The sequence below is a fragment of the Orbicella franksi genome, chromosome 2 (genome assembly GCF_964199315.1).
Source record: "Orbicella franksi chromosome 2, jaOrbFran1.1, whole genome shotgun sequence".
NCBI lineage: Eukaryota > Metazoa > Cnidaria > Anthozoa > Scleractinia > Merulinidae > Orbicella > Orbicella franksi.
Window position 1 is genome coordinate 2,240,426 of NC_138146.1, and position 23,575 is coordinate 2,264,000.

General features: G+C 38.6%; 3 protein-coding genes across 3 annotated transcripts; all 3 read left to right on the forward strand.

The window, feature by feature from the left end:
• The first annotated feature begins 329 nt into the window (after window positions 1-329).
• On the forward strand, window positions 330-3,279 carry LOC145476292 (microfibril-associated glycoprotein 4-like). The gene is made up of 4 exons (XM_081455365.1): window positions 330-843; window positions 1,245-1,359; window positions 1,435-1,849; window positions 3,048-3,279. The coding sequence occupies exons 1-4, from the start codon at window positions 505-507 to the stop codon at window positions 3,277-3,279; spliced, it is 1,101 nt and encodes a 366-aa protein (XP_081311491.1). The 5' UTR covers window positions 330-504.
• A 7,198-nt stretch (window positions 3,280-10,477) lies between these two features.
• LOC145476545 (fibrinogen-like protein A) lies at window positions 10,478-13,096 on the forward strand. Its single transcript, XM_081455395.1, has 3 exons — window positions 10,478-10,804; window positions 11,822-11,947; window positions 12,439-13,096. The coding sequence occupies exons 1-3, from the start codon at window positions 10,478-10,480 to the stop codon at window positions 12,856-12,858; spliced, it is 873 nt and encodes a 290-aa protein (XP_081311521.1). The 3' UTR covers window positions 12,859-13,096.
• Window positions 13,097-15,950: 2,854 nt separating this feature from the next.
• Window positions 15,951-20,173, forward strand: LOC145476233 (microfibril-associated glycoprotein 4-like). The gene is made up of 4 exons (XM_081455358.1): window positions 15,951-16,485; window positions 16,912-17,026; window positions 17,104-17,521; window positions 18,735-20,173. The coding sequence occupies exons 1-4, from the start codon at window positions 16,147-16,149 to the stop codon at window positions 18,961-18,963; spliced, it is 1,101 nt and encodes a 366-aa protein (XP_081311484.1). The 5' UTR covers window positions 15,951-16,146; the 3' UTR covers window positions 18,964-20,173.
• The last annotated feature ends 3,402 nt before the right edge of the window (window positions 20,174-23,575 follow it).

The following is a 23,575-nucleotide window of genomic DNA, read 5'->3' on the forward strand; positions in this document are numbered from 1 at the left end:
AGGTTAGGTTGAACTCAAAAATGAGTTAAATTTAATAAGTTGTGTTCCATATGTGAAAAATGCCTGGTCACCGTTATGCATTTTTGTGCTAAATTCAGCTTTAAAACGATAACTTTAGTCATAAATAAAAGGCGATTTACCAAAGATGCCATTAGTTTATTAATTAAAAACAGAAAAATATTCATGTCACAGTTTTATTTTGTTATGTTTAACTTTATTAAATGCTGGAAAAAATTGAGAAATTAGTATTCTACAACCGAGACGAAAGCAAGCACTGCAAGGAATTATTTTTGCGAATACCATTTATAGCAAAGCACGAGTTCCCACATTTGAATGGTATCGTGTTCCTAAGTGATACACTTTCCTGCACCTGCTATCTCTCCGCAAACTTAGATCAACAGATGCTTAATTACGTCCTTATAATTATTCCACTTTAATTAAAACATTTATGCTTTCATCGCACTTTATCAAGCGTTCCTCTGTGAAGACAGAAAACTACAGAACATGCATCTCTGGATGCTAACCCTTGTCTGCACGACTGTGTACGGCATTAGCCGTATTTCACAGCCAGATTTGAAAGCTGTCAACTTTGCAAAAGCAATAGCGGGATATAAGCTCAATGGAAGAGTGATCAAGGAAATAGAAGTTGATTCCGAACTTTCATGTCAGCTTGCGTGTGTTGGTGAAGAGAAATGCCAGTCTTACAACTTTGGACCCACCAATGGCACAAATACTACAAAGAAAAACGCTGAAATATTCAGGTGTCAACTGAGCGACTCAGATCGATTTGTTGGCTTTGCAAACTTCGCCAAAGATAAAGAGTTTATTTATAAAGAGCGCCAGGTAAAAATAAATTTCAATTTTTTAAAACATTTGAAATTTAACTTACAACCAAATGAATGGTCTTTCATGACTGCTAAGACCCTAAATTTCTACATAAAAACTTTGTCTTTAGGATGAATTGAACAAAATAAAATCCATATCAAACAATATCAGGCAATTTAAGTAATATAGCTTTATTTCACTAAAAGGGGAAAGCAAGCTTCGCGCAGTGGGCTCCCATCCTATCAATGGGTCGAGTTTGTTCAGTTTGTCCTTCGGTTTTACTCCTTCCACAAAATCTGACATTTCTAAGTTTCAATTAGACCAAGCAATCAGAAAATACCGGAAGATCCAGCTTTCTTAGAGCATAATGATAACAGCGAAGGTAGCAAAACTAAAATATCAATAATTATTTTACACAGAGTGCCTGTGAGACGGACAGTTCCCCTTGTGGTGACAAAGGAATCTGCATCCCCAACTATCAAGATGACACCGTGCAATGCAAGTGCAATGATGGATTCATAGGAACGCCTTGCAGTACGTAAGAACTTGGCATGCAGGAATATAGTTTTTGAATAAGGAAATGACATTATTTATTTCTTGCTTTAACAGAGCCCATCAAAAGCTGTTCCAAACTCATTCAATTTGGTTTGATATCCAGTGGCGTGTACCCAATTAGTCTAGATGGCGGCAAACCAATACAAGTGTTGTGTGACATGACCACGGATGCTGGAGGTTGGACAGTTTTTCAGCGACGTTTAGACGGCTCTGTTGACTTCTATCTTGGTTGGGAATCCTACAAAAACGGGTTTGGAGATCTGAACGGCGAGTTCTGGCTCGGAAACGACAATCTCCACCATCTGACAGCTACTGATGATGTCATACTGAGAGTTGACCTGGAAGACTTTGAAGGAAACATCAGATACGCTGAGTACACGACTTTTAAGGTGGCAGACGAGGCAGATAAGTACCGGCTTTTGATTGGAGGATACAATGGTACGGCTGGTGACTCGATGGCACTCCATAAGTAAGTAATATTTATGCATTTTCCGTATATTACGAAGGATTCGTTTTGGGCAACTGTACACTTAGCTTTTAAGGTTGCTGGCAACAATTTTCAACTTTCAAGCAATAATACTTTGACTGGTCAATATTACCACACTTTAACAAGTGATGGTATTACATTGATAGCAAACAATGGTTGTGGTCATCCTCTGGAAATAATAGGCTGCATAGCAACGATATAACCCGTTAACCCTTAATTTTACCTTTAAGTGCATATAATTCAAAGAAGGCTTGGTGAGGCCCATTTTTTATTATATCGAGTTGTGATAAGCATTCTAAAATACAACTTTTTTCCAACATTATGTCGATAGGTTTCAGACCCACGTTAAATTTTCGAAAGTTTGAAATGCCTCTGAAACTAACATTCTAAATTTTTGGAAGTTTTTGAACTTTCTAGTTTACTCTTTGACTTAAATGTTGGCTCAGGTTTTCCTAAGTTTTTCTATTGTTTTTATTATTTTATTGTCATTATTATTGTTATTATTTTTCTCTCAGTTGAATTTAACTTTAGATATCCTATCTCCGTGGCTCTCATCATAAATAAATAAATTAATTTTTTTAAAAAAATCGGCTCTGCTTCGCTTCTTTAAAAATATACATGCTATATACAAGCGTTCGCGTCATTATGATTAGTTTTGTTTTAATTTGTCGAAGGAAAACATAGCTACATGTAGCTGCTTCCCAAGGGGCCGGCAATTTCAAAAGTGTTTTTTCACACAGCTAGATTTTAGTGTAAACTACATGAGGCAAGAGGAGTTACCCCTAAGCCAAAGTAACTTCTAATTAATGGGAGAGTGGGCGAAAGTTGCTTAACTGTTGCCCACCGAGTGACATTTAGATCTAGCCATTGCCACCTTACTGTGCTTGAATCAGCCAATGAGAGCGCGCGTTAGATTCAACTAATGTCCAGCTAAATAACAAAAACAAATTGAATTCCATGTTAAAGCAGAAGTTCAGATAATGCTTTTAGTCGACACGATAAGTATTGCTTTCGATGATCCTCGTTGGTGGTTTGACTGTTTGTTTATTTGTTTGTTTGTTTGTTTGTTTGTTTTTTGTGTGTGTGTGTTGGTCACCCTGTATCTTGGTATGAATTTCACATATTGACAGGTGTGGTGTCCATGATGTAACATACAAACAATCTGTCATTTTTCTTTTAGTGGTATGCAGTTTTCTACGAAAGATAACGACAATGACCAAGATAGTGGCCTCAACTGCTCACAAACATTCAAAGGAGCCTGGTGGTACTATCATTGCCATTCCTCCAATCTTAACGGCGTTTACCTTAATGGTTCACATTCTTCTTATGCCGATGGCGTCGAATGGTCCACGTTCAGAGGTCTCCACTATTCTCTGAAACGCACAGAGATGAAAGTTAAAACCAAATTCTAGCTCTCTAGACCCAGGGTCATCCAACATTTCGGCACAAGAACAATTGTTTATTTAGAACCGCAATACTGTGGAACTTTCTTTTGGTAGCAAAGGCTAGTCTGGCTTACTACTTTGGATGAGTATCTAGTATTTATAACTGTAGCAAATTGTTTCATTTATTGTGTTCATTATTTATAATATTTTGTTTTCGGAATACATTACGCGATTTTAGAGAAGGCAAGCTCTTGCACACGAAGTGGATTGAGACGTAAACATTTTTAAAGAGCAGTACACACGATGCGACTTTGAAAATTCACGTCATTTTGTCCTGCTTCATGAAATACGAATTCAAACAAGCTAAGTTACAGCATTTTGTGGGGACAAAACTGTGTCCCAACAACAGAACTTTTTCGGAAAAACGGCCATGTCACAAGAGGGAAATTTTTGCTGCAACATGTCCTCGCACCATGTTACCTAGCGTGTGTACCGGCCATTCACTGTCTTGCTCACGAATGCAACTCAATGTCCTATATAAGCTAGGGTTTGAGTCACTTGCTCCATCCGAAGTACTCATCACAGTAACCGTTAGACCAGCACCAGGTAGGGAGGGTGTCGAGAAAGAGAGCAGGGCGAGATCCCTCCCCCCAACCCTTCTACCTGCTCCTACTTACTCCTTCCCGTCCCGCCCTCAATTTACTGGAGTGGAGGGGTACATCGTAATTTTCGCTGGATTGCCAGCGATGAACTTTGCAATGAAAAGATAAGGTCCCAGATTGGTTTCTAATTAGTGTTCGGCAAACGCAACTCGTGCTTAAACTTTTCTAATGCATTGGAACTTAGTCCAGAATTAACTCAGAACTTAATTTGCGTTTTTGAATTTTGTAAGTGGGCAACGTATGAACTTTATGTTTATATACTGTATGTAAAGGTTTCTTAAGTATAGAGTAATGGAAATACATATTTTAAACGTAGTAATATATACTGTAGTCTTAACAAGAATACTGGAAGCAGTGCCAGTATCGTAAAGTACGTTAACTGTTTTTGTATTGTTTAACTAGTGCAAGGTGAATGTACTTTAAGCAATAAAGAAAAAACTTAGTCCAGTCGTTTTTTCCGTTCATTTCTACACTTAAAACAGCAAACCGCTTAGAGGTTCTGGATTGGGATGTTGGAATTTCAGTTATCAAAATAACTTTGCGCGAATTTTTAACTTCGGTTAGCGTTTCAGCCCAAGTCTCAGCTTTTAGCGATATTTTCAAATCTCGGACCTCAGCTGTTTCTCAGTTGTTTCCCAGCTGAAGGTTAAAGTTTTGATCAGCTCACAGCTATCAGCAAAACATCAATTCAGAACCGCTATACTCTAATCTCGACAATAATTTATCAGTTATCTACTCGCGAAGTGAGCCCCTCTTCATCGGAGAAATAAAGACCAAGTAATATATACGGATACCATTTTTCATGAGACCTGTCGAGCAACACTGTTGCACTGCCAAATTGGCTCTCGTTACCTTTTATCGATTATTGTCATTTAAATGATTTCTTACTCGAGTGTTGGGAAGCCTTTGCCTCCCACAGCGGCCTTAGAGCGAACACGCGGCAAACAGTCGCCATGTTTGTTGTAGTTTTTACCGTTGTGCTGCGGGTTTCCAAAAGCTGCTACATAATGTAAGTTCTTTAGCCGGAAAGAAAAGACAATTCAGTGTTTGAAAATCAGTTATCTTTGGTAATTGCTCGCGTAATCTTTCTTTTTAGCGAATCGCGTACAAAGTTCAGAAGTGTATGTGGATCAATCTTGATCTCGATTGTCGGAGTTTGTAAATAAATTCTGTTTTGAGACTACATTGGCAAGCGTCGTTGCCTGTAGCGGCCGGCAAGACAAGCTGTAGGACATATTGAGAGAGGAAGAAATGATTTTACACATGCGCAGTACAATCTACGTCGCAAAGTCTATTATATAACAAAGGCTGACCGGCGGATCTTCGCGCGTTAACCAAGCATTCCTGTTTAGGACCTGTTTACAAGGAGAGAGGGTTACCCTAGCGAGCGGGTTACCCTAGCACTCAAACATTTCCTCTTTTTTTCTGCGTCGTGTTTACAAGGCAGCCAGAGTTACCCGGGTAGGCGGGTTACCCTGTCTGCGTGCTAGGGTTACCCTGGCAGGCGTGTTAACTTTCTCCCTTGTAAACACTCCAGTCCACTCCACTCCACTCCACTCCACTCCAGTCAACATGCCCGCCCAGGTTAACTAACTAATTGTTTCCAGACCCTTTGAGTGTAACCGGGTATTTAATTGTCCCGGGTTGTCGGGTTACCCTACCAGTGAAATTTTGCTTGCAATTGTATACCCGGGCTATCTTCTGCCCTCCAGCTATTGTTAACCCACTTGCTAGGGTAGACCTCTCTCCTTGTAAACAGGCCCTTAGTATTTCTTCAGACGCTATCAGTTCCTGTGGCTGTCATGTACACAGCAAGGTTTGCCGTGAGCAACAAAGTACTTCAAAAACAGAACCGCTATAATTATCACTGATATTTGTAGTCAGTAATATTCAGATGTTTCACGGTCATCTGCCCTCAATTTGCAACAGCGAACGAGCAATCAAAGTGGCATTTTCATTTGAGTGTCAAAATTCGGAATTTCTTTTGCGACACACATGCAATGTTACACTCCATATTAAATGGCATAACTTCTTAAAACTGTCTTACGAAAAAATGATATTAGAAGAAAAGGCGTGGAAATATATTTGACAGATTGTGGAGCCATTTTGGATGGAGAGATTCGGCGCCAACACGGCGAAAATAATTCCAAATGAAATCGTGTGCAATTTGACTGCTAAAGCTTAAATATAAGGCAATTGAGACGAACATAAAACGTAATTAAAAAATCGTTTTCTTTCTTTTTCTCTAGTTAGTTTGCTTTGTTTTCATAACGTAGTTTTAATTCTTCTTTTTCAGCGATCTCACGTAGTTTCTGTTTGCTATTGGGACAACAAATACAAGATAAGTTATGATTTTTAACTTTGTTGTGATCGGTTATCATCGGTTAATTGAATGAACGTTCAAGCGGGGTGAGGCTGCAATCGAATTGGCCACTGTAACATAACTGCAATGTCATCCTGTATACTTTGGCCTATCCCGGGAGGGGAGTACTCCCAGAAAATTGGGTGGGGGTGTGCGGCCCGCTTCCTAAAATCCTACCCTATTTATGACCAAAATCTGCGATTTATGACCTGACAAAAAAAAAAATTGGATTCCCGGCTGGCGAAGTTGCCCTAAACATAGTTTATGAAGAGCTCTCGTTGATCGTTCTTATCGATAAAGGTGAAAAAGGAGCTTCTTCTAATAAAAAAAAAAAACATACCCAATTCAAGACTAGAGTGCTAAAACCATATAATTTGGTTTTAACAACTGGGTTGATAATGTGAATTGGCCATCGTAAAGAGATTCGAAAACCATGCCCTATTTATGACCAAAACGGCCCAAATCTATGCCCTGTTTATGACCAAGACGGCTGAAAAACCATACCCTTTGGGGTCGCACATGCCTATATAGCCCATATAAGGGAGTACCCCCCACCCCCCGTGGCAAATTTAGTGATGATCACTACAACCTTTTTTCCTACATAACTATAAAGTAGTTCTGTTCTTTTCTATTGACGTTAAGATTTCTATGCTTGCTCATCTGTTACCTCAAGATCTTTGCTATCACCGTGACCTTTGTGCAGGGTTTTTTCTCAGTTATGTCGCCCTGGTTTGTCCGTCTCAAACTGAAGTTTAAATATAAACAGCCTGCAACAGTCAGAAGTAAACTGTATGTTATCAGTGTATACTCTTCGACGTTTAGCAAATATATTCATCGAACCACCATTAATTGGGTGTATAGCTGTTAAAACAACTGCGGAAAAGTTTGCATAACTTCTGCGGAAAATTAAAGGCCGATTTAAAGTGCGCGAAACACTATTTAGGCTCATGGGAACATTGCTTTATTTTTTCCTCTTTTTTTCAAAATTTTCAAAATTAAGTGAAGACGTAATTTATAAATTCAAGAACAACAGAGAAGATGATCCCATGTTTTCTTGATGACAAAGATAACGTAACTGTATGATTTGGTAAGGGCATTGGTTAAGCCTGCAAATAATCAATTTGTAGAAAACATTAAAACTCTCTTAGTGATCGAACAGGAAATACCGGAAATACATTTGTAACGTAGGTGTGCAAGATATCAGTTGCTCAATCATTTTACGAAAAATATCAAAACTGTCCTGGCAATCGATCATAAAATACCGGAAACGCCATCATAACTGCATGAGCCTGTCGAGATCTGCAAATAATCAGTTACTAAGGTCGTGAAAACGATCTGAGTTCTTTATTTAGCTTTCCTCAGCTTTTTGAGTGAAATTTTGAGTGAGGCGATTTTTCAAAAGTTCACTAGCTTTGTTTTGACGATTAATTCTGTCAGCTGGTTAAATGAATAATAGCATGTATCACAAAAGAGGATAAAAAGTTCTAAATTATAATTACTATTTTCATAAAATGAAAACATTGCACAAATGATTGGCAAACCGCCGTTTCAGCTTTGAACGGCTTTCAAACGGAAAAAAAACACTTTGAGATACATATGTTGAGCAGATTTCCTAATTTCTTTTTTTTTTTCTTTTAATTATTATTATTATTTATTTAAAAGAGCGACATTGAGATTAGCAGAAAAGGAAGCCAATAGCTCTATCCTTAACCCTTAATAACCGGTTCCAAAGTTTAAACAAAGCATTTTAATTTTGGGCAATCCTGGGGCTATTGAGTGTACGTGTTAAGCCGTCAACAACAGCCAGGCTTATTTTCCTTTGAAACGAGTGTATAATCTAAAATAAATTGGCTTTCAAACCTCCCTTTTAAATACAAAAAAATTCAAAGCATTTGAAACAAAATAGCAAAGATAAAATGACATAACACATGGTTGATTTTAACCGTCTAAATCTGCGACGCATTCATGACAACAATTGTAGCACGATAAGGAAGTAGAACTTTCTTTTGGTAGCAAAGGCCAGTCTACGTTACTATTTTGGATGGGTATCTATTATTTATAACTGTAGCAAACTGTTTCATTTATTTTGTGCATTATTTATGATATTAGTTCAAAATACATTACGTTGTGGTAAGGAAGGCTGCGTGCCCGGAGTCAGAGGCCTGGGTTTGTATTCCATAAGTCTCGGAGTCTGTCTGCCGGTCTGATCAGTGACTACATTGGCGCTACAAGATTTCTAATACGATGCTCCTTATTTCATCTTTTTCATCGCTGATACTGACCTGTAAACATGCCGAGGGAAGTTTTCTTTCTGCGCTCACTCTTTCTCATTTGCGTGTCTTCCTTTGCACTTGTCGCCAGTCCCTTTTCCATTCACATCAGCTACATCCTAGGTGGTTTGATGAGTGTGGTATGTTGCGTGCTGGAATCCTACGGTAAGGGAGTGGCTGAGACAAACCTGGTTTTGTAGCATGAAACGAATAGTATTACTGCTACTCCCCCCTGGATCTGATGATAGTCCACGCATGCAGTGTTATCCCCAGCATCAGGAGCCAATGGGTTATGAGTTCCTGCCAGCATTTAATTCCCTGGTAGTTATTTCTATATAGGGGTAGACTGAGGCATTGTAAGAACCTAGGTTTGCACTCACTAGGACCATGTTGCGGGCACGTGAAGTGGGGAGAAACCCTTTCGTGTAAACGCATAGGAAGCATGCTATTGTTGCAGGGACGGTATACGCACACGAAGCAGAGGCATAAAATTTTGGAAGAGTAGTGCACACGATATGACGTTGGAAGTTTAGGTCATTTAGTCACTGCCTCATCACGGACGAATTTAAATTAAACCAGCTAAATTTTATGCAAAATTTTGCGGCCGTAGAAATACTTTTGTTTTGGCATAAAAGTGCACATTAGTGCAACATGCCTTTGCGCGCAACATGTCACCTGGAGTGTGTGCAGGCCATTAACTGTCTTTTAGATCTTAGTACTATAGATTGTACATATCTTTATTCCCCAGGGCCCCTATGGATACCAGCCTCGTTGCTACCCTGGTTAAATAAAGTGACTTACTTTGCAGTGAAAAGATAAAAAGAATGTTTAAGGTCATTCCCCAGTATTGCATTGCGCATCCCTACTGCGCATTATTTCACGCGTGATTAGCGCGCGCGCATTAAAAAATGGCGGCTTTTTTACGGCTGGACCTTGCCATACAGGTAAATCGTCATTTTCGAGCAAACGAGTATGGTGACCTATCACCATATTACTAAAACGCACAGAGATGAAAGTTAAAAATGGAGTCCAAATCTTTGGATTTAGTCAAGAGTAAATCAACTCTGACTTGACAAGAGACCAATTATTTAACGCTGACATCCGAAAAGTGCTTAAGTTGATCCATCCAATATTTTAGATCAACAGTAAACGTAAGGCTGGCCTTTACCGCTTAGTGACACTTCGTATATAGTATTTCGAACAATTTTCCTTTGGAAATACGTCCATCCAGTGCAGTTTTATTATTTAAGAAAAAACTCAAGACCTTCCGTTTTACTAAATTTATTAAGAGTAACTCTTTATCATATTTTTAGGTATTTTCCTAGTTCTTTTTTCTTTTTCTTTTTTTTTTAATTTTCAAAGTTTCTTAGAGTAAAATTGTAGTTTTGATGGATAGTTTTGTAAAGCGTCTCGGGCAAATAATGGATGTGTAGGCTATATAAATGAACTATTATTATAATTATCATCATCATCATTATTATTATTATTATTATTATTATTATTCACAAGTGCAAAGAAATTCCGTTTTAAATTTTCTGTATTAAAAATAACATCATTTAGAAAAGTCTCTTATCAAGAGGATTAATGATGCTTATTTCTATGGAAACTGACTGTTATGGGAACTGGACCAGGCCAAGCTTTTAATGTTTTCATATGAAGATCTAGATCTGGATACGACGATGTTTTTAATTTGTGATTTTAATTCGTCTGAGTAACTTTCAATTCCCCACTGATTGCCATGCAAAGCGTTTGAAAGTTAACACCTTCGAAAATATACAAATTAAAAAACTGTCATAACAAAATTCAGATCACCTTATGACAACTCTAAGTTAATAACTATAATCAATAATTAATGCTAGTCACAGAGTTATGTCCAGCTCTAGTCACCAAATGCATAAGATCCCTATCAAAGCAAAATCTAAGAGCAGGACATGTATCTACAGTGGCTTCTAGCCTATGTAATCATTACTTCTACAAACGGATTAACAAAAATGATAACGCCAAACTTCAAAGCTGTTAACTTTGCTAAAGAAATAAGAGAACGAAGACTCAATGGAAGCGTTATTAGAGAAATAGAGGTAGAGTCGGAGGGTTCTTGTCGACTGCAATGTATGGAAGAGACTGGCTATCTGTCGTATAACTTTGGATTCAAAGAAAAAAATAGGAACAAATTCAAGTGTCAACTGAGCAACTCTGATCGATTTGTTTGCTTGAAGAATTTCACAAAGGATCATGAATTTCTCTACAGAGGAATAAAGGTAATTTTTTTTTAAAGGTATAAAACTGCACTGAAACATCGGAGAATTGAACGTGTTTGTGTTCTAACATATTTTCAGTCCCAAGGAAAACTATGAAAGAAATGTTACTCCGTATGTGTATTTAAACACTATGTATACAGCATGTATATTTTTCAAGCTTTCAAAGCTCAAACTTTCTCTTTTTAATCTATTATCAAAAAACATTTGTCCAATTATTAATATTTCATAATGACATATCTTTCGATTTAAAAATCTCTTTGTTTCCAGCCTCCACAATGATATTGTATAGTGAGCTGTTTTTGTCAATCCGGAAATACATAATAGTGTTTTCGTTTCGCGTCATCAAAATTTTATAATCTGAAGCGCCCTTAATTTGATTGCTGATTGGCTCGGCATTGTTAATCTTCGCTCAAAACTTTTCCTGCAAACGTTTATTCCTGCTTTTACTTTCATTCATTTAATACTTTGATCAGATGATACTCAGTTTGTGACACAGATGACAAGCCATTTACGGAACACGCAAACAGCTGTTAATTACAGGGGCTATGTAAAATCGTTATAATTCTGCCGATGAGCTTCGAGGAAAATATAATTGAAAGCTGTTTTGTTTATTATAGTTCAAATATTTTTCGCAACACGTGGGATCTGTTGAAAATGTGGAAATATCACTCGGATATTCCTCGATTTTAGGGGAGCTCCAGCCTGCGCGCCGAAAGTGCTTGAGCGGAGCACCATTTGGTAACCCATCGAACTAAAAAGGTTTGGTTTTCACGTGATTGTCCGTAAGCCCCTTCAGGTTAGTCAATGTGAAATGTCACACTTTGCAACAGCCTCGTTCCTAGGGCTTTTGCCATAGAGTTTGGTAGGGCCGGGTTTACAGATAATTGATGGATTATCAATTGTGGTAGTCTGTAGTTTCGCTTGAATAAATTCCAGCGTATTCTTGCTGGTGACAAAAAATGTGGAAAATCCTTAGGACGGAGCTCTTTTTAACTGGGTTACCTTTTCTGAAAACAGAGCGGTTGTGAGACAGGCGGTTCTCCTTGTGATGACAATGAAGTCTGCATCCCTAACTATGAAGAAAACAGAGCAAACTGCTTATGCAGAGAGGGCTACATCGGAAAACCATGCGGTAAGCTAAGTGTCTTTATATAATTGACTCGATTAATTGATTACTTGATTAGCTATTTATAAACAGAAAACAACACAAAAGTAGAACGTTTCAAGCTGTTATAAAACCTGATGATTTCTGTTCAAAGTTACAACATTTTACTTGACTGACATGTACCTTTGGCTGTTGGGGTCCGGTGAATTCTTGGGGAACAGACTACTCCTCCACCCAGGTGTGTAAATGGATACCAGCAAATTAAATACTGGGGAGTTACCCTGCGGGGGGAGTGGAAACACTCCTAGTCACTTCGAGCTAGGCTCCAGCTGTATGGACCATTTGGCCTGAAGAAAGCTTTAATACTTATACTTTTGTTTATCATTCTTGAAAAGAGAAGCTGCTGAAATTTGCCTTTAAATCCTTAAGATCCGCAAAATTACAACAGAAGAATTGTAGCGGCAAAACTGGCAGCACTTACTAAGCCAACATGCCATATTTCATTAATTATTTCTGTTATCTATCAAAGCCGATTGTTAAAAGTTGCTCCCAACTCCTTCAAGATGGTTTCACATCCAGTGGCGTGTACACAATCAATCCAGATGGCGGCAAACCAATACAAGTGTTGTGTGACATGACCACGGACGGTGGACGTTGGACAGTTTTTCAGAGACGTTTAGACGGCTCTGTTGACTTCTATCTTGGTTGGGAATCCTACAAAAACGGGTTTGGAGATCTGAACGGAGAGTTCTGGCTTGGAAACGACAATCTCCACCGTTTGACAGCCACTGATGACGTCATACTGAGAGTTGACCTGGAGGACTTTGACGGCAACAAAACATACGCTGAGTACACGACTTTTAAGGTGGCAAACGAGGCAGACAAGTACCGACTTTTGATTGGAGGATACAGTGGCACGGCGGGTGAATCTATGACATACCACAGGTAACAGAAATAATAATTGAGCAGTTAATGCATCGTTTTTTAAAAACAGTCATATTAGTATTCTGCTAGTTATTCGAAGACACTAGTTTAACATCTGTTTACATTATACATTATAATATACACGGCTAGTAAGTAAGTGCATGTAAGTGATTTGATGACCGTGATAAAAAAGGCGAAGGGTTAATTTGGCAACAGTTATTTATTAACATTTGGGTGAATTTTTTTCCTTTTTTTTAATTCTGTGTGAGAATAGAATTGGTGATATGATGACGTAATAGAAATAGGTTTAAAAAAGAAATGTTTATCTATTATAATGTGCACAACTGGTAAATAAGTAAGTAACTCTGTGACATAAGGAGAGACACCGTCGGCACACGACTCGCTAATGAGAGCAACCAAGTCAGAAAGACAATAGGTGACTCACTTGACGACTCTGGCTGCTAACATTGAGCTTAGTTTTATCGTTGGATTAAGGGTTTGCTAAGGGTTTAACATTTGATTCCTTAAGGTGCGTGTTGGCACACACTCTGGGAAGATGAAAAGGGGGGGGACGATAAGAAGGGACAAGCTCCTTCGTATGGACACATAGGACGCAAGTTACAGGGACAGTACGCAAGCTGCTGCAGACGAAGTGGACATTGGTTCATTTCTAATTTGTAGCGTGAACAGTTTGCAAGAGCACTGCATTGCAGTGCGCACGATGCAACGCTTAAAACTGAGGTCCCTGCTTCATGACGCAGGACTTCAAAGCAAGTTTTTAATCGTTACTTTCTTTTAGTGGTATGCAGTTTTCTACGAAAGATAAAGACAATGACCAAGCTAATGACAGCTGCGCACAAAATTTTAAAGGAGCCTGGTGGTACAGTGGTTGTCATAGCTCCAATCTTAACGGTTTATATCTGAAAGGACCACATTCTTCTCATGCCGATGGCGTCAATTGGCGTGCGTTTAGAGGTATCAACTATTCTCTAAAAAACACTGCGATGAAGGTTAAAACCAAATCATGAATCTCTGGACCTACGGTCATCCAACATTCCAACAAGATCGAGAACAATTATCCCAATAGCAGCAGTTGTTTCAAATTTTATCTTTTCAAAATGACTGCAAAGGATAATCGACAAACCGGAAAAACGCCATGAAGTTCTGAGTTCTAGACTAAGTTCAGGTGTTTTTTAGTTAAATTAGTTTAGCTGGTGTGAACGGGCCATAGCATTACTGCTATCCCCCTTCCCACCCCACCCCACCCCTTGATGGGATAATAGTCCATTGAAGTGTTATCCCCAGAATCAGGAACCAGTGGGTCACGAGCTCCTGCCAGCATTTAATTCCCTGGTAGCTATTTCTTAATATGGGTAGACTGAGGCACTGTAAGAACTGAAATTTTCACACACCAGGCTCATGTTGTGGTGACGTGAAGCGCGGAGAAACCCTTTCGTGTATACGCATCGGACGCGTGTTATTTTTGAGGAGACAGTACATAAGCAGGTGCACACAAAGTGCATAGTCATGAAAAACAATTAAAGGAAGCTTGTGGATACCTGCTGCTTATCGTTAAGGAGGAAAACAACATTTTGTTTCATTCTTGCACGCATGGTATAAAGAAATAATATTGCAACGATGATTAACTACGGTTTTCGTGATGATTTATAATTGTTAAGTTTTGTTAGCTTTCGATTAAAAATGATCCAAATCCTTATTTCCTTTCGTACCAGAAAGATACTGCTCCTATTTAACAGTATTTGACGCCGCTGGCGTCTTATTTTCAACGCTCTTCTCGGTGTTTGGCATGGAGACCTGCTCAAACACGGTCTTTTGTGTCTGATATATCACTTAAAAAAGCAAAATTGCAGTGATCCAAGGAAAGAGTATTGTTTACCACTAAGGTAAAATACCTCAGCTGGACCGAAACTGTGATAATAATAATGATGATAATAATAATATAGCTGTCGACAGTATATCATAGATCAAACTCATATCGATGTTTAAAAAGATGAGCGTTGTCTAAAAGTATACACCTAGGGACAAAACGATCTACTAAATATAAAGCTAATAGAAATTCATATTGATAATTTACAGTTGGCCAGTTTCAAAGGATAACAAACTGAAAGTATTACACCCTTATTAAATGTGACTACCACCTTTAATTCTTCACAAGCATAAAAAAACAAGTCCGTTATTGTTCCATTTAACTTCATTCTTTTGAAAGTTTCAAAATTTGGCTTTTTTAAGTTTTAATCCTGGTATTAAAGGCGTGAAAACTTATAACTTTTCTTTTGAAGAGAAGAAATAAGAATATTTTATAAAGATGCCGTCATTAATAGAAGCAGCACATAACTCCCTCGAAATAAGACACCGCTACCTTTTTGTGGTAAGCTGGTTATAGTTGCAGTGCATTGTTGATATTAGATAAATTCCGTGCTCTAACTAGGCTCACTCTGGGAATACGACTTTTCACAACAATAACAAGTTCGATGTCGGTCCAAACATTTGTAGTTCTTCTGGTTATGTGCGCGTCTCTAGTATAAAGACGGGCACAAGACGTATTATGCGTCTAGACGAACTATCTCTCGTATTGCGTCGCTCAAGACGCATTTCGAAGGATAGCTCGTCTAAACCCATAATACGTCTTGTTTTGTGCCTGTCTTAAACTAAAGACGCATAACCAGACGAACTTCAAATGTTTGTCCAAGTTCGTCCAGACGGTTGATGAGTCTTTAGTACAAAAACGGAGAGGAGGCATTATCCTTCTGTACGGATAATACGTCCTCTACTATAAAAAGGCCATTCACTTTTACAGCCATGAGAGTAAGAGAAAAGGCAAAACATACACCAAGCTCTGCTGCGTAACATGAGAAGACTTTTAATTTTAATTATGAAACGTTTTCCTACTCTATCTGTCAATAATGCAAGGCGTAGTATTGACAGTGTTTAATTAGTGAGCCTTCTAAGTTAAATAAGGGAAAATTCGCTCAAGCTTTCGTTAGCTCGACAATTAAAAATAGAAAAATATTCAACATTTCTTTCATTGCGCTTGACTATATTAAACATTGCCAAATGAGGAAATACGCATCTTACAACCAGGACGAAAGCAATCCCTGCAAGGCAAGAATAGCTACCATTTGTAACGTAACACAAGCTCACATTTTAAAAGTTCCGTGTTCTTAAGTTATTTTGATGAAACACTTTCCAGCACCTGCTACCTCTTAGTAACCTGTTTACGCACTCATTCCATTTTCATTAAAACATTTACACTTTCATCACACTTTATCAAACCTTCCTGTGACGAAAGAACATGTATCTCTGGATGCTAACCCTTGTCTGCACGACTGTGTACGGTATTAGCCGTATTTCACAGCCAGATTTGAAAGCTGTCAACTTCGCAAAAGCGATAGCGGGATACAAGCTCAATGGAAGCGTAATCAAGGAAATAGAAGTGGATACGGAACGTTCATGTCAGGTTGCGTGTGTCAGTGAAGAGACGTGCCAGTCTTACAACTTTGGACCCACCAATGGCACAAATACTGCAAAGAAAAACGCTGAAAGATTCGTGTGTCAACTGAGCGACTCGGATCGATTCGTTGGTTTTGCAAACTTCGCCAAAGATAAAGACTTCATTTATAAAGGACGCCAGGTAAAGTTAAAATTCAAATAATATTGTAAATTTAACAAGAATGAATGCATGGTCTTTCATGATTGCTAAGACCCTAAATTTCTTCATAAAAACTTCAAACTTTTAAGATGAATCGAACAAAATGAAATGCACATTAAACAAAATCAAACACTTTAAGAGATATGGCTTCATTTCACTTAAACGGGTAAGCGAGGATCACGCAGTGGATTCGAATCCGATAAGTGGATTGAGTTTGCTCAGTTTGTTCTCGCCTTGCTCAGAGGGTTACTTCTGGGTTCTTTGCTTCTACTCCCTCCACAAAAACCAATTCTTCTAAATTTCAATTGGACCTAACAGTTAGGAAATAGCTGAAGATCCAGTTTTCTGAAAGGATAATGATAACATCGATTGAAGCAAGACTAAAATATCAATAATTATTTCACACAGAGTGCCTGTGAGACGGACAGTTCTCCTTGTGGTGACAAAGAAATCTGCATCCCCAACTATCAAAATGACACCGTGCAATGCAAGTGCAAAGATGGCTTCATGAGAAAGCCTTGCAGTACGTAAAAACATTTGACATAGTGGAATTCAACTTTTGGATAAGGAAATAAGATAATTTATTTCTTGCTTTAACAGAACCCCAGAGCTGTGCCAAACTTCTCCAAATTGGTTTCACATCCAATGGCGTGTACACAATCAATCCAGATGGCGGCAAACCAATACAAGTGTTGTGTGACATGGTCACGGACGGTGGAGGTTGGACAGTTTTTCAGAGACGTTTGGACGGTTCTGTTGACTTCTATCTTGGTTGGGAATCCTACAAAAACGGGTTTGGAGATCTGAACGGCGAGTTCTGGCTTGGAAACGACAATCTCCACCATCTGACAGCTACTGATGATGTCATACTGAGAGTTGACCTGGAAGACTTTGAAGGAAACATCAGATACGCTGAGTACACGACTTTTAAGGTGGCAGACGAGGCAGATAAGTACCGACTTTTGATTGGAGGATATAGTGGCACGGCTGGTGACTCGATGGCAGGGGCAGGCCATAAGTAAGAGTAATATTTAAGCATTTTCCGTATTATTACGAATGATTCGTTTTGGGCGACTGTACACTTCGCTTTTAAGGCTAGTGGCAACAGTTTCCAGCACTTTTCCAGCAGTAATACTTTGACTGGTCAATATTACCACACTTTAACAAGTGATGGTATTACATTGATAGCAAACAATGGTTGTGGTCATCCTCTGGAAATAATAGGCTGCATAGCAACGATATAACCCGTTAACCCTTAATTTTACCTTTAAGTGCATATAATTCAAAGAAGGCTTGGTGAGGCCCATTTTTTATTATATCGAGTTGTGATAAGCATTCTAAAATACAACTTTTTTCCAACATTATGTCGATAGGTTTCAGACCCACGTTAAATTTTCGAAAGTCTGAAATGTCTCTGAAACTAACATTCTAAATTTTTGGAAGTTTTTGAACTTTCTAGTTTACTCTTTGACTTAAATGTTGGCTCAGGTTTTCCTAAGTTTTTCTGTTGTTTTTATTATTTTATTGTCATTATTATTGTTATTATTTTTCTCTCAGTTGAATTTAACTTTAGATATCCTATCTCCGTGGCTCTCATCATAAATAAATAAATTAATTTTTTTTAAAAAAATCGCCTCAGTCTGCTTCGCTTCTTTAAAAATATACATGCTATATACAAGTGTTCGCGCCATTACAGTTAGTTTTGTTTTAATCTGTCGAAGGAATACAGAGCTACATGTAGCTGCTTCCCAAGGGGCCAGTAATTTTAAAATTGTATTCTCAGAAAGCTAAATTTTAGTGTAAACTAATGAGGCAATAGGAGTTACCCCTAAGCCAAAGTAACCTCTGGTTAATGGGAGAGTGGGCGAAAGTTGCTTAACTGTTGCTCACCGAGCGACATTCAGAGTTAGCCATTGCCACCTTACCGTGCTTGAATCAGCCAATAAGAGCGCGCGTTAGAATCAACTTATGTCCAGTTAAAACAAAAAAACCAGTTGAATTCCATGTTAAAGCAGAAGTTCAGATAATGCTTCTAGTCGACACGATAAGTATTGCTTTCGATGATCCTCGTTGGTGGTTTGATTGTTTGTTTATTTGTTTCTTTGTTTCCTTGTTTGTTTCTTTGTTTGTGTTTGTGTGTTGGTCACCTTGTATCTTGGTATGAATTTCACATATTGACAGATGTGCTGTTCATGATATAACATACAAACAATCTGTCATTTTTCTTTTAGTGGTATGCAGTTTTCTACGAAAGATAACGACAATGACAAGGATACTGGCAGTTGCTCACAAACGTACAAAGGAGCCTGGTGGTACTATAAATGCCATTCCTCCAATCTTAACGGCGTTTACCTTAATGGTTCACATTCTTCTTATGCCGATGGCGTCGAATGGTACACGTTCAGAGGTTACCACTATTCTCTGAAACGCACAGAGATGAAAGTTAAAACCAAATTCTAACTCTCTGGACGCAGGGTCATCCAACATTTCGACGCAAGAACAATTGTTTATTTGGAACCGCAATAGCGTGGAACTTTCTTTTGGTAGCAAAGGCTAGTCTAGTATTTATAACTGTAGTAAATTGTTTCATTTATTGTGTTCATTATTTATAATATTTTGTTTTCGGAATACATTACGCGATTTTAGAGAAGGCTGCGCAAGCTCTTGCACACGAAGCGGATTGAGACATAAACATTTTTAAAGAGCAGTACACACGATGCGACTTTGAAAATTCACGTCATTTTGTCCTGCTTCATGACTTACGAATTCAAACAAGCTACACTGCACCATTTTGTGGGGACAAAACTGTGTCCCAACAACAGAACTTTTTCGGAAAAACGGGCATGTCACAAGAAGAACATTTTTACTTCAACATGTCCTCGCACCATGTTACCTAGCGTGTGTACCGGCCATTCACTGTCTTGCTCACGAACGCAACTCAATGTCCTATATAAGCTAGGGTTTGAGTCACTTGCTCCATCCGAAGTACTCATCACAGTAACCGTTAGAACAGCACCAGGTAGGGAGGGTGTCGAGAAAGAGAGCAAGGCGAGATCCCTCCCCCCAACCCTTCTTCCTGCTGCTAGTTACTCCTTCCCGTCCCGCCCTCAATTTACTGGAGTGGAGGGGTATATCGTAATTTTCGCTGGATTGCCAAATGACTTTGCAATGAAAAGATAAGGTCCCAGATTGGTTTCTAATTAGTGTTCGGCAAACGCAACTCGTGCTTAAACTTTTCTAATGCATTGGAACTTAGTCCAGAATTAACTCAGAACTTAACTTGCGTTTTTGAATTTTGTAAGTGGGCAAGGTATGAACTTTATGTTTATATACTGTATGTAAAGGTTTCTTAAGTATAGAGTAATGGAAATACATATTTTAAACGTAGTAATATATACTGTAGTCTTAACAAGAGTACTGAAAGCAGTGCCAGTATCGTGAAGTACGTTAACTGTTTTTGTATTGTTTAACTAGTGCAAGGTGTATGTACTTTAAGCAATAAAGAAAAAACTTAGTCCAGTCGTTTTTTCCGTTCGTTTCTACACTTAAAAGAGCAAACCGCTTAGAGGTTCTGGATTGGGATGTTGGAATTTCAGTTATCAAAATAATCTTGCGCGAATTTTTAACTTCGGTTAGCGTTTCAGCCCAAGTCTCAGCTTTTAGTGATATTTTCAAATCTCGAACCTCAGCTGTTTCTCAGTTGTTTCCCTGCTGAAGGTTAAAGTTTTGATCAACTCACAGCTATCAGCAAAACATCAATTCAGAACCGCTATACTCTAATCTCGACAATAATTTATCAGTTATCTACTTGCGAAGTGAGCCCCTTTTCATCGGAGAAATAAAGACCAAGTAATATATACGGGTACCATTTTTCATGAGACCTGTCGAGCAACACTGTTGCACTGCCAAATTGGCTCTCGTTACCTTTTATCGATTATTGTCATTTAAATGATTTCTTACTCGAGTGTTGGGAAGCCTTTGCCTCCCACAGCGGCCTTAGAGCGAACACGCGGGAAACAGTCGCCATGTTTGTTGTAGTTTTTACCGTTGTGCTGCGGGTTTCCAAAAGCTCCTACATAATGTAAGTTCTTTAGCCGGAAAGAAAAGACAATTCAGTGTTTGAAAATCAGTTATCTTTGGTAATTGCTCGCGTAATCTTTCTTTTTAGCGAATCGCGTACAAAGTTCAGAAGTGTGTGTGGATCAATCTTGATCTCGATTGTCGGAGTTTGTAAATAAATTCTGTTTTGAGACTACATTGGCAAGCGTCGTTGCCTGTAGCGGCCGGCAAGACAAGCTGTAGGACATATTGAGAGAGGAAGAAATGATTTTACACATGCGCAGTACAATCTACGTCGCAAAGTCTATTATATAAGAAAGGCTGACCGGCGGATCTTCGCGCGTTAACCAAGCATTCCTGTTTAGGACCTGTTTACAAGGGGAGAGGGTTACCCTAGCAAGCGGGTTACCCTAGCACTCAAACATTTCCTCTTTTTTTCTGCGTCGTGTTTATAAGGCAGCCAGAGTTACCCAGGTAGGCGGGTTACCCTGTCTGCGTGTTAGGGTTACCCTGGCAGGCGTGTTAACTTTCTCCCGTGTAAACACTCCACTCCACTCCACTCCACTCCACTCCACTCCAGTTAACATGCCTACCCAGGTTAACTAACTAATTGTTTCCAGACCCTTTGAGTGTAACCGCGCATTTAATTGTCCCGCGTTGTAGGGTTACCCTACCTGTGAAATTTTGCTTGCGATTGTAAACCCGGGCTATCTTCTGCCCTCCAGCTATTGTTAACCCACTTGCTAGGGTAGACCTCTCTCCTTGTAAACAGGCCCTTAGTATTTCTTCAGACGCTATCAGTTCCTGTGGCTGTCATGTACACAGCAAGGTTTGCCGTGAGCAACAAAGTACTTCAAAAACAGAACCGCTATAATTATCACTGATGTTTGTAGTCAGTAATATTCAGATGTTTCACGGTCATCTGCCCTCAATTTGCAACAGCGAACGAGCAATCAAAGTGGCATTTTCATTTGAGTGTCAAAATTCGGAAGATTTATTTCAGTTTAAAACGTAGAAAAATGTTTATTTACACCTTTTAATAATCAATTAAGGCACCTGCAACACAGATGGAGTAACGAGCCTTACATTTTGCGTGTTATTAATCACGAAACAGTGGGACCTCTATCATACTGAAAATGTATAAGATATTGGGTAGCTTCTAGATACCTGCTGCTCAAAGCTGAAAACAACACTATTTTCATTCTTGCACGCATGATGTATAGAAACAAAGAGGGTTTTCGTGGCGACGTTGTTAAGTTTTGTTAGCTTTCATCAGCAAGATAGTTCTCTTGAGGAACAAACGTGATTAACTTTCCGTTAGGAGCCGTTTTTAGTACTCAATGTGAGTTTTTATTTAGACGATAAAGCTCGGTTTTTTTCGCCCAGAGAGAAAGAAAGTTCCATATAATTTCTTTTGCGACACACATGCAATGTTATACTCCATATTAAATGGCATAACTTCTTAAAACTGTCTTACGGAAAAAGGATATTAGAAGAAAAGGCGTGGAAATATATTTTACAGATTGTGGAGCCATTTTGGATGGAGAGGTTCGGCGCCAACACGGCGAAAATAATTCCAAATGAAATCGTGTGCAATTTGACTGCTAAAGCTTAAATATAAGGCAATTAAGACGAACATAAAACATAATTAAAAAATCGTTTTCTTTCTTTTTCTCTAGTTAGTTTGCTTTGTTTTCATAACGTAGTTTTAATTCTTCTTTTTCAGCGATCCCACGTGGTTTCTGTTTGCTATTGGGACAACAAATACAAGATAAGTTATGATTTTTAACTTTGTTGTGATCGGTTATCATCGGTTAATTGAATGAATGCTCAAGCGGGGTGAGACTGCAATCGAATTAGCCACTGTAACATGACTGCAATGTCATCCTGTAGACTTTGGCCTATTCCGGGGGGGAGTACTCCCAGAAAATTGGGTGGGGGTGTGCGGCCCGCTTCCTAAAATCCTACCCTATTTATGACCAAAATCTGCGATTTATGACCTGACAGAAGAAAAATTGGATTCCCGGCTGGCGAAGTTGCCCTAAACATAGTTTATGAAGAGCTCTCATTGATCGGTTTTATCGATAAAGATGAAAAAGTAGCTTCTTCTAATAAAAAAAAACATACCCAATTCAAGACTAGATGCAAAAACCATATAATTTGGTTTTATTAACTGGGTTGATAATGTAATTTGGCCACCGTAAAGAGATTCGAAAGCCATACCCTATTTAACACCAAAATGGCCAAAATCTATGCCCTATTTATGACCAAAATGACTGAAAACCATACCCTTTGGGGCCGCACATACCTATATAGTCCATATAAGGGAGTACCCCCCCACCCCTCGTGGCAAATTTAGTGATGATCACTACAACCTTTTTTCCTACATAACTTTAAAGTAGTTCTGTCCTTTTCTATTGATGTTAAGATTTCTCTACTTACTCATCTGTTACTTCAAGATCTTTGCTATCACCGTGATCTTCGTGCTAAGTGTTTTCTAAGTTATGTCGCCCTGGTTTGTCCGTCTCAAACTGAAGTTTAAATATAAACAGACTGGAACAGTCAGAAGTAAACTGTATGTTATCAGTGTATACTCTTCGACGTTTAGCAAATATATTCATCGAACCACCATCAATTGGGTGTATAACTGTTAAAACAACTGGGAAAAAGTTTGTATAACTTCTGCGGAAAATTAAAGGCCGATTTAAAGCGCGCGAAACACTATTTAGGCTTATGGGAACATTGCTTTATTTTTTCCTCTTTTTTTCAAAATTTTCAAAATTAAGTGAAGACGTAATTTATAAATTCAAGAACAACAGGGAAGATGATCCCATGTTTTCTTGATGACAAAGATAACGTAACTGTATGATTTGGTAAGGGCATTGGTTAAGCCTGCAACTAATCAATTTGTAGCAAACATTAAAACTCTCTTAGTAATCGAACAGGAAATACCGGAAATACATTTGTAACGTAGGTGTGCAAGATATCAGTTGCTCAATCATTTTACGAAAAA

What these genes read in the sequence shown, in the direction of transcription:
- LOC145476292 (XM_081455365.1), top strand. Translation starts at nt 505, where the DNA reads ATGCATCTCTGGATGCTAACCCTTGTCTGCACGACTGTGTACGGCATT. An exon ending in TTATTTATAAAGAGCGCCAG is followed by an intron (nt 844 to 1,244) that starts GTAAAAATAAAT and finishes TATTTTACACAG; the next exon opens with AGTGCCTGTGAGACGGACAG. An exon ending in GACTCGATGGCACTCCATAA is followed by an intron (nt 1,850 to 3,047) that starts GTAAGTAATATT and finishes TTTTTCTTTTAG; the next exon opens with TGGTATGCAGTTTTCTACGA.
- LOC145476233 (XM_081455358.1), top strand. Translation starts at nt 16,147, where the DNA reads ATGTATCTCTGGATGCTAACCCTTGTCTGCACGACTGTGTACGGTATT. An exon ending in TCATTTATAAAGGACGCCAG is followed by an intron (nt 16,486 to 16,911) that starts GTAAAGTTAAAA and finishes TATTTCACACAG; the next exon opens with AGTGCCTGTGAGACGGACAG. An exon ending in ATGGCAGGGGCAGGCCATAA is followed by an intron (nt 17,522 to 18,734) that starts GTAAGAGTAATA and finishes TTTTTCTTTTAG; the next exon opens with TGGTATGCAGTTTTCTACGA.
- LOC145476545 (XM_081455395.1), top strand. Translation starts at nt 10,478, where the DNA reads ATGTATCTACAGTGGCTTCTAGCCTATGTAATCATTACTTCTACAAAC. An exon ending in TTCTCTACAGAGGAATAAAG is followed by an intron (nt 10,805 to 11,821) that starts GTAATTTTTTTT and finishes TTCTGAAAACAG; the next exon opens with AGCGGTTGTGAGACAGGCGG. An exon ending in AACCATGCGGTAAGCTAAGT is followed by an intron (nt 11,948 to 12,438) that starts GTCTTTATATAA and finishes TATCTATCAAAG; the next exon opens with CCGATTGTTAAAAGTTGCTC.